This window comes from Mastigoproctus giganteus, chromosome 12 (assembly GCF_048544385.1).
Source record: "Mastigoproctus giganteus isolate SK-2022 chromosome 12, ASM4854438v1, whole genome shotgun sequence".
Classification (NCBI taxonomy): Eukaryota; Metazoa; Arthropoda; class Arachnida; order Uropygi; family Thelyphonidae; genus Mastigoproctus; species Mastigoproctus giganteus.
Window position 1 is genome coordinate 35,914,983 of NC_143586.1, and position 10,741 is coordinate 35,925,723.

General features: G+C 38.6%; 1 protein-coding gene across 3 annotated transcripts in view; it reads right to left on the bottom strand.

Annotated features, from left to right (window-relative positions):
- The window catches only part of LOC150076880 (retinol dehydrogenase 12-like), an 80,842-nt gene extending 80,360 nt beyond the window's left edge, over positions 1–482 (bottom strand). Inside the window, exon 1 of one of the 3 annotated variants that reach the window (XM_090385661.1) lies at positions 401–482. Coding sequence is in view for 1 of the 3 variants with exons in the window: in XM_090385659.1 (XP_090241785.1) it covers positions 202–240 (39 nt within the window). In the remaining 2 variants the exon portion in view is untranslated. Of the gene's footprint in view, positions 1–201; positions 305–380 lie in introns of those variants that run through there. The other 2 variants (XM_090385662.1, XM_090385659.1) reach the window with 2 other exon arrangements.
- Positions 483–10,741: the final 10,259 nt, after the last annotated feature.

A 10,741-nucleotide genomic window follows, 5' to 3' on the forward strand; every position in this document is an offset into this window, starting at 1 on the left:
TATTGCGCGTTCTATTTTTACAAAACATAAAAAAATTTGCATTTCGAAAGCAAAGGAATACGTTATTCTCGCAAGTGTAGCAGCAAAACCCATGCAACTGTTAACGCCTCAGTCATTCAGGAAACCCGTTTTCAAAATGCATATCTATAATTCAAATCATGTTAACAAAAATAAATTGTTACTAATCCGACCACTACATACGATCTCAAAGCGGGCACTGTTAGAATAGGAAAAACGCATCCCATTTTGTTTGCTGACGTAACCATAGTAACCGTTACCAGTCAAATAATAATTCCCGAAACCCAAAATACACTCCGTTTATTTAATATCACGTTGTGTTATATTACTATGTGTTATTTTACTAAACAAATGATTCACACGTCAGATATCTTTGAACAACCTTGAATAAATACTGCACGACGTTCAGAAATAAGACATTCAGAATCTGCTGACAGCCCTTATTCGGAGATAGCAAACACTTCAGCCAAGCACCTTAACATTCCTTTCAATACTTATACAGTAAGCACTCGCTAATCCGAATTAATTGGGGGAAAGGTCATCAGGATTAGTGAAGCAGAAGATAGCCTTAAAAGAACAAAAACTTAGAACACAAATAAATGGAAAATTTAATAAATAAAATATAGGTAGTGCTGATGAAAATAAATAAAAAAATATCACCGTAGAGCCTTTATAAAAACTATAAAAAGACAATACATTTATGTGTTATCATTTTATACATTTATCAGGTGGCGCTGGCGCCACCTGATAAATGTATAAAATGTATATACATAAAATAAATGTATAAAATTCACAGCAACACCCCTTGATCGTTGCTGTGAATACCACTTAAATACTGCTTCTTCCACCAACACTTCTTTTGGCTTTTTTTTTTTAATGTCTGTCTATTTGATACACTGCTTTTATCACTTCCCACATCGAATTTTGCCAGAAACGACTTTATAGATATTTTATGTTTTTTAATATCTGACACAGTCTATTGGCCAATACCAAATTATTCAGCAATTTTTTTCTTCTAGGAACACCATTTTCGAGTTGTTCTATCACTTTGAGCTTGTTAATAATAATTAAAGTAACATGTTTTCTTTTTATTCCACTTTTCAATTCTTAAGAACTCATAATTACACTGTAAGGACAGAATTCCAGGAATACCTGGCTCCGGGGCAACGTGACGCTGCCACCCCTCTCGCTTTTGGATGAACCCGCTGCTTGGCAGGCATATAGGTACACTGCATTTACGTAGACGGTAATTCGATGTCAGTATGGATAAACGTCATGAGTTAACCTACTTTGAAAGATGGATGATAGTGGGTGCCCGACGCATGGGTTACTCTATCGCGGAGGCGATACAGAAATTGCACTGTCCCCGTTCGGCGGTATCAAGAGTGTATCCGGGATAACATCTCATCGTGGATATCACTGTGGGGGGAGAAAGCTGGTGGATTAACGTGGCCGTCTACGTCTGTCTCGCATTGTTTCAGCCAACTGGAGAGTGACAGTGGTACAAATCGCCGCTCACTTCAACGAGGGAGGTGCCACAAACATCTCCACCAAGACCATCAGGTGATCATTAGCTGCAATAGGTGGGAGCCGCCGACCCACCCGAGTCCCATTGCTAACACTACTACACAGAACTCTATGCCTCAAATAGGCGAAATAACATCGGCACTGGACTTTGGATGATTGAAAACTGGTCTTCTGGTCCGATGAGTCCCGTTTTCAGTTATTTCGAACAGACTGTAGGGTACGTATCTGGCGGAAACCACACGAAGCTATGCACCCGTCATGTCAACAAGGAACTGTTCAGGCAGGTGGAGGGTCGGTAATTATTATTATTATTATTATTATTAGCTATATGGTGCAAGGAAGCCTGAGGCTTATGCTGCACCAACCAAAAAAAAAAAAAAATTCTGAGCCACCCTGAGAGAGAGAGAGAGAGAGAGAGAGAGAGAGAGAGAGAGAGAGAGAGAGAGAGAGAGAGAGAGAGAGAAAAGGGAATCACCAAGAAAGAGAAGAATGATGATATACAGCTCAGGACCCTGGGTGTGCCATTCCCATACTCACCAGATGTGATCCCCTGGGGTGATGGTCTGGAGCATGTTCAACTGGCACACGTTGGGACCTCTGGTACATCTAGATGCATCTCTGAACAGTTCAGGTTACATGTCAATCCTTGCAGACCATCTGCATCCTTTCATGGCCAACGTGCACCCACAGGGCAATGGACTTTTCCAGCAAGACAAGGCACCTCCCCACAGAGTTGTGGTGACTAGAACGTGGTTCAAAGAGCATTCTGCAGATTTTACCACCATAGAATGTCCTCCCCGTTCACCAGACATGAACCCTGTGGAGCATGTTTAGAACGTTGCGGAAAGGTCCGTTCAAGCTTTGGATCCCCCACCCAGGAATGCGATGGAATTATGGACAGCAGTGCAGCAAGCATGGATGGAAATACCTGTGGAACGCGTTCGTGAACTAATGGACTCGATGCCTTGCTGTGTGAGTGCCTTTATCCGGGCGAAAGGTGGGCTTACCCGTTACTAGGTAGGCATCCCATGATTTCTGTCCACTCAGTGTATATAAAATATGTTAACTTATGTGCATATATACGTATAAAAAAGTACGCACATGAAGCGATGTAAGCAATAACATCCGTCCTACTCGGACAGAATCAACAACGATACTGAAGAACACGCAAGACAATGTAATGTATGTTTCATCTCTCTCTCTCTCTCTCTCTCTCTCTCTCTCTCTCTCTCTCTCTCTCTCTCTGCGCAGTCAGAGTGACTCATCTGCCTTCCTAAATTCCGTGTCTTTCAAATTACTCAACTGTGAACAGAATTTTTTATATTTCGATCAGGATTAACTGTAACCGGATTAGCGAGGGTTTACTGCATATTTAATTTTCCACTCTAAGAGTAGCATAACCTGCTAAAATTGAATATGTTTTAATTTTATACTTTAGAAATATTTATATCCATATCTTTTAAGTCTTTTCGTATCTTTTTTAGAGTAACTTATTTTTTTTTAATAAACATAATATCTTGGCAACAAAAAGCCCCCTTGCTACTTTTACGTCTTTTCGACTACAAATACCTGTGTGGTCAAATATTATATGTCAGTGGTTCCAAAACTGCGCGCCGCGGCGCTCCAGGACGTAGCAATGAACTCGCAGGGGCACCGCGGGATATTTGAAAATTTCGAGGGAAACACAGTGATACTCGACATCTGTCAGACACCGGGCGAACTACTAGCTCGAGGTAGTTCACAGTTTCAACATTGTTTATTAAGTTGTTTGGACCTAACTACTTAATAAACGGAACTGTTAGGTATTTCTTTTGGCCTAGGAGCGCCGTGAAAAAATTACTAAGACACTTCATTTTCATCTGCATCTTTGTTTCTGTTCTATGGTGGCCCCAAGACTCTCGTCCAAATCCACCTAGAACTATAATTAAACATGTACTCTATGAATATTACAGGTTGCTTGAACATTATATTCAGGCCACCTCACCACCAGGAAGCAATTACCCCTGGGCAACTGCTTCCTGACGCCCGTCCCAGGCACGTTTCCAACCTGGGTCTACTAAAACTCTCATTGTGCGAATTGGCACCAATCCCACACCCACCTGAGGTAGTGCTATACAGGTGGATGCCAATACCCCGCACCCAGGTCGCCCAATCCCGAGGGCCAGAAAAAAAATAAAATAATAAAATAAAATAATAAATAAATAAAATTAAAAACAACAAAAAAAAAAAAATAAATAAAGATAAATAAAAATAAAATAAAAAAATAAACAAAAATAAAATAAATAAATAAAAATAAAATTTTAAAAAATATATAAAATAATTAAAATAAATAAATAAAAATAAAATTTTAAAAAATATATAAAATAATTAAAATAAATAATTAAAATTAAAAAATAATAATAATAAATAAATAAATAAATAAAAATAATAAAAAAATAAAAAAATAAATAAATAATAAATAAATAGATAAATAAAAATAATAAATAAAATAAAATAAAAATAATAAAATAAAATTAGAAATAATAATAATAATAAATAAATAATTATAAATAAAAATAAAATAAAATAAACTACTAAGACACTACGGGCGCCGTGAACAGAGAAAGTTTGGGAACCTCTGGTATATGTGGTTGTACCGTATACACCAAGTGACCAAAATGATTCGCGCACACACACACAGGTAGATGCAAAAAGGGCTTTTAATTCCATTCCATTATATCTTTCTACCACCTTCTGTTGGTACAAGCTTTAATGGAATCCAATAGTGGCTGACAAAATTGACATTCATTATTCCTGCAAAAGGCCTCTGTAGCCGAGTGGTCAGGAGTGGGAGTGCAGTAGCACACGCTCTTTGAGTAGATCGGGGTTCAAGAACCTGACTGCTAAATACGGTCGATCTGCCAACCCGCACTGGACCAACGTGGCAGATTATGATCCATTTCCCTCAGCGTGAATTGTTGAGGAGGCTTCCATCCTGCAGTGGGTTGATAATGGCTGCAGTTTACCTTTATTTTTTTATTCCTGCAAAGAAGTTTCCAGAGCCAATTTGGAAGAACACGCTTTTGGCCACAAGCGCCTACTCCAGCGCCTCAATTCGTCCCACAGGGACGACACCGTTCCAAACGTTTCGCACTAGCGAATGTGCTTATCTGTAGCTGCTCTACCACTGAATCCAAGGCTAGGCAGGCTCCTGAAGGTGATTGACATACTGACGAATATTTCTCTGGAATCTAGACCCAGTCTGCGTGGGTAGCACAGTGGTATCGTCATAGTCCTCCACGCACCGGGTGGAAAAGGCCCGGATTCGAATCCTGTCGATGACGCGAGGAACTTTAAGTGGCTCAGTTAGTCGGTCTCAGGCGCAGATAGCAAAGTTTTTCGTAAAGCAAAACAGACAAATGGACCATAGAACACACACAATTAACAGACGTATGACACATAGCACAGCAAGATAAATTTAATTATTCCTGTGGCCTAAAATAATATTTTTTTTTTTTTTTTTTTGTGGCTTCTAGACCTGCTCTATGTATGTATGTATGTATTTGTGTAGGTCGGCACCTGGAACGTTATTCAACTCTGCCTCGTTTCACTGTGAAGATACGGGATTCTGTAGAAATGGCTAGATATATGTGTTGAGTGTTATGTTGAATTGGTCGGTTGGTTACCCGGAATCAGCAAACTGGAAACATGTCCACCACCATGGGAAGGTAGAGCAGGGGCTACCAACCAGCAGCAGCAGAAGAGAGGGATGCCAAGAGCCAAATAAAGTTCGAGTCCTAATCACGATCATTATTTTTTATTTTTAATTTAGCTAGAAATTTTGCGGTTACAATAAAATCTACGTTGTTTCGTTCGAACCTTGACCCAATTGTTATAGTATAGAGTGAGTGGTAGGAGAATTCAAATTTTTAATTGTGGTAAAGTGGTAACCCTAAGTTTAATCAATTAGGTTGGCGATAGTGGGATAATTTTGTTATGTATTATAATTAACTTATAACTCCAAATCACTTGTTGCGGATATATCTGTGTTTAGCTAAGAATATAACTAATTTAACATTGTGATAATTACTATAAGCTTAACAACGGAAACAAAGTAGCAGGAGTGCTGCTCGTGAAAGAACCTAAGGGGGCGATTCTCCAATGCATAAGAGCCTAAAAAAAATGAGCAACTTGTAAAATGTTTGGGAATATTTCTGGACCATTACGTGATCTAGCTAAGAAGAATGTCTTTGTGTGTGCTAGGTGCAGAGAGTGTCAAGAAATTAGAAGCCAACTCAGCGTTCTGATGGGCGACTATGAGAGTTTGAAGAGTCGAGTAGCTGACCTGGAAGGAATTAAATAGGGGACCCATCAAGCTCTCAGCTGCCCAACTCAACGCCAGAGTTTACTCTTGTGCATCACGCAACACTGCAGCAATCTTCAAGGCAGAATACACTGGTTCAACAGGAGCTAGTTATTGTCAGTGACTCTATTGTCTGGGAGACGGGTATACATTTTGCAAGAAGGATAAGGCCCGTGTTCGACAAACAGGCAAATCGACTAGAAAACACACGCAATTTACAGACAAAATAAATATATGGGTAGATGTAATCATTTACAGGGGACTCTAATACCATATTTATTATTTTTTTTTTGTGCAAGATAGGTGGAATAGGACTAGGGTATGTCTGCAATGGGCAAAATTTGATGACGTTGTAGAGCAGATATCATCTTTTAACAGCACAAAAGGTAATATTGTTGTTCACGTTGGCCATAATAATATTAAGAGTAGGAGTTCTGCAGATTTACTTAACAAGTAAACTTTATGAAGTTAAACATAAGGAAGGCATCTGGGATCGATGGGATCTATCCAGTTATATTAAACGAGGCAGCAAAGGAATTAAGCAGGCCCTGAGCCATGGTTATGAGGGCATCCATGGACTCAGGAGAAATTCACATGGAGATGTGCAAGTGTATCCCCAATTTCCAAAGGCGGATCGAAGGGTGACATGAATAATTACAGACCTGTTAGTTTAACTTCAGTTCGCGAAAATAATGGTGTCACTGGTTAAATAAGCACTGCAGGATCATCTAGATAAGACTGCAGTTATAGTTCAGACACAACATGGGTTTGTTAAGGGGAAGTCTTGTCTGACCAATTTGATTAGCTACTGTGATACGGTCACAAAGGAACTGGATGCAAAAAATAATTTTGATATCATATACATACTTGGATTTTAGGAAAGCTTTTGATATTGTTGCACATGCAAGACTACTGTACCGACTGGGCTAGCCAGGTGGGTAAAGTGCCTGCCTAGCAACCCAAAGGTCGCGGGTTCGATTTCCGCCTAGGGCTTGGATCAAAGTACTGCAAAAACCTTTGGAGGTGCATTATGGCCACAGAAGCCTATGCGCCAACAACTACAAAAAAAAAAAAAAAAAAAAAAAAGGAAGATTACTGTATAAGTTGGAGCAGCATGGAATTAAGGGCGAGTTCTTACAATGGATGAAAGGATGGTTGAGTAGGAGAAGACAGAGTAATAATCAATGGACACTGCCCTTCATGGACCAATGTTATTAGTGGAGTTCCCCAGGGATCCATATTGGCCCATTGTTGTTTTCTGTATTTATCAGTGATATTGATGAAGGTATATCAGGCTTAACTTCCAAGTTTGCTGCGATACAAAGGTTGGTAGGCTTATTAATGACAGTAAGGACGGTACACTATTGCAACAGGATCTAAAAAAGTTGGGCAGATGGAATGAGAAGTGGCAACTGAAGTTTAACATTGACAAATGCAAAGTACTGCATATGGGCAGCAGTAACCCCAGAGTAATATGCCAACTGTCCAGTACTACACTTACTGTTTACAGAGAAATGAATTAGCAATAGTACCAAAGAATGAATGGCTCAGTTACATAATCAAAGCCTCATACATAATCGCTTTAATGAGCGATGTCAATTTATTTATTTATTTACAAACTTCTAACCAGACCCTAGATAATGGTGAGAAAGATGAGAATTACAGGGATTCAAAACAAAGCAGTCAGTAGTATTAAAATATATACAAATTAGGTTTAACGAAACAGAGTAAAGAGCAATTTCTTATACATAGACGATTTAAGTGTAAAATCAATAATCAATATTGTGATTATTCAATAACTGAAGGAAACGGAACAGAGGATTAACGACTAAATGTTGAGTGCTAGGGACAGGCAGTGAGAATTTAGTTTTATAACAAGAATTCAAGCTGGGTGTATTGAAAGGTATTTGTTCAAGAAGAGATATAGAGAATCGATAATAAAGTTTATGATATTGTAGAGAAAAAGCGACCCATGGAGTTGTCGTCTGAAGAGAAAAGGAACGATTCTGAAGCCACAACAAAGAGTTCCATAGCTTCGACGGTGAAAGGCGAGGTGATTTTGAAAGCATAATAATGTAATGAATTTGATTTGAATTCGCTCAAGTCTAAGAGAAAGATATTCCTGTTGCGGGGACTAAATAATATCATAGTAATCATAAATGGAAAGTATAAGCTGCTTGTAGAGAAGAATTTTAACTTTGTCACTCTCAAAAATCGAGGAAGAACGCTTAATTAAGCCAAGAAGTTTGGAAGCCTGAGATATTAAGTGATCGACATGGCAAGAAGGATGAAGGTCGGATCTGAATAGAAAAGTTTATGTCCTTGAATGTATCAGTACTTGCAGTTAGACAGTTTCTAATATAATAATCACTTAAGACAAAGGGTATAATTGCACGATTCGAGAGAAAGCGACATAATTTACATTTTAATGGGTTTAGAAAGAAGTTTTTTTTTTTTTTTATTAAGCCAGAATGAGAGGGAGTCAAGACAGGACTGGAGTTCATCGCTGTCATTTGAAGAATAGATAACTTTGTAAAGTTTAATATCATCCATAGAGTGGCCGCTCAACGTTAACAGACTGAAATAAAGTTGACAGATCATTAATGTAAACAATTAAGAAAAGCGGACCCAAGGGTGAGCCTTGAGGAACACACTGCGAAACAATAAACGGAGTTGATAAAGTACCATCGATTATTACGATAGTTTACGATTTATAAGCAGTGAATCAAGCAAATCCAATAAAGGTGGGGGGAAGTCGTTAACCATATGATGAAAGCTTGAAGAGTCAAGTCGTTAGCTATGGTCTCTAGGTTTGCTTTCAAGACTTGCTACATAAGAAAGTATTGTCTTTCTTTACAGTTTAGTATAACATACTAAATTTTAGTTATAATTTATGCTAAATTATAGCATACGACATTTTAGTATAGCATACTAAAATATCGCAATATAAACTTAAAAAAAAAAAAAAGTGCGATATACTGAATTATAAGGTGGACATTCTTTCGCATTAAAGGATGAATGAAAAAGGGATGACGGATGAATGAAAAAAGGGAGTCGATTTATATGGAGAATATATGACTAAGGGCGCATTTGCAAGCTAAAAGCTAAGGGTCAACTTATACTCAGCAATATACGGTACCGGTAGCACAAAAAGGAGTGGTGGAACACCACATGTAGTGACTATTTTAGAAAGAACTAGCTTTCATGTAGTAAATGAAGGCACAAGCCATTGCTCATTCATTGATGAATAGCTGGCTTACAAGTTCTCCTCATCTAGAGTAAACAGATACCCCCACCCCCAAGCTGGATGCACGGGCTGACTTTTGATTCTGATAGCATTATTCAGTAATTGAGTTTGCAGTCACTGAAAATGTACAAATAGAATATAAATATCCAAAAAACAATGCCTCTAAAGGCATTGACAATGAGGCTTTGTTGGAACAGGGTTCCATCTGTTGTTGTGGAAATGGATGAGTTAATTAAATTCAAGGGAGAACTAGACAAATTCTTGGAGGATGGATGAAGTGGTTTTTTTTTTTTTTTTTTGACTGATGCTATATAACTATATAAGCTTGCTTTCTTTCTTCAATTGCCATTATTACTACAACTACTACTACTATTACTTCACAACAGATGGCACCACCAGAGAGAGAGAGAGAGAGAGAGAGAGAGAGAGAGAGAGAGAGAGAGCATCTAGACTTCAATGTCTCTGCTTTTACAAAAGTGATGCGATAGCTTAAATTACGTTGGAGAGAAAATTAAAACCGACGATAAAATGTAGTAAGCCATAGCACCTGGAATAGAATTATTCTACGATGAAGAGGTGCTGATGTCTACAATCGGGACAAATATCAGTTTTCTTTTTTTCTTTTTTTTTTGTAATCGCTAACTACAACAAATTAGCCTTATCAGACCGATTTTTGTCCAATCAAATGCCAACAAGGCTATAGAGTATTGGTGGTGACTTCCTGAAATTCGTGACCAATAAGAATTATAGAAGGAACCTACTTCTAACGTAGTATAAAAAAAAATTATGATATTAGAGTCAACCGTAAAAGATTACATCTAGCCATATACTGTATTTATTTTGTCTGTAAATTGCGCTTGTTCTCTGGTCGATTTGCTTCTTTTGCTGGACGAAAAAAACCCCAGTTTCTTGGGGGAAAGTTTGCTATCTAGGCTTGAGACCGACTAACTCAGCCACGGAGAGAAAAAAGCCCATTAAAGTTACTTGCAACATCGACGGGATTCGAACCCGTCACCGTCATCCCAATCGGGGGATGACGGTGACGATAACATTGTGCTATGCGCAGAAGACTGTAAGGTGGTATAAAATTATGATATTAGGGTCACCCGTAAATGATTACATCTACCCATATATGTGTGTTGTATTTGTAAATTGCATGTGTTCTCTGGTCGATTTGCCTGTTTTGCTGGACAAAAAAAAAAACCAGTTTCTGAGGAAAAATACATTGCTATCTATGCCTGAAACCGACTAACTCAGCCACGGAATGAAAAATGCCCATTAAAGTTACTTGCGTCGTCGACGGGATTCGAACCCTAAGTCTTTTTCACTTCGTGTGGGGAGGACGGTGACGATACCACTGTGCTACCGCGCAGACGCTAAGATAGTATAGAAGCAGTTTGCTTCTATAATGCCTGAATTACATCGGCATATTACATGAAAATGACACTCGTGTGTAGCGCAGTTGGTAGAACAGATGTCCTCCTTCCTCCCCCCCCCACCGGGTGGAAAAAACTTGAGTTTGAATCCCGACGATGACGGGAGGAGTTTTTATGGGTCTTTTTCACAACATGACTGAGTTGTCCGACCAATCCCCAAAACACAAGGAG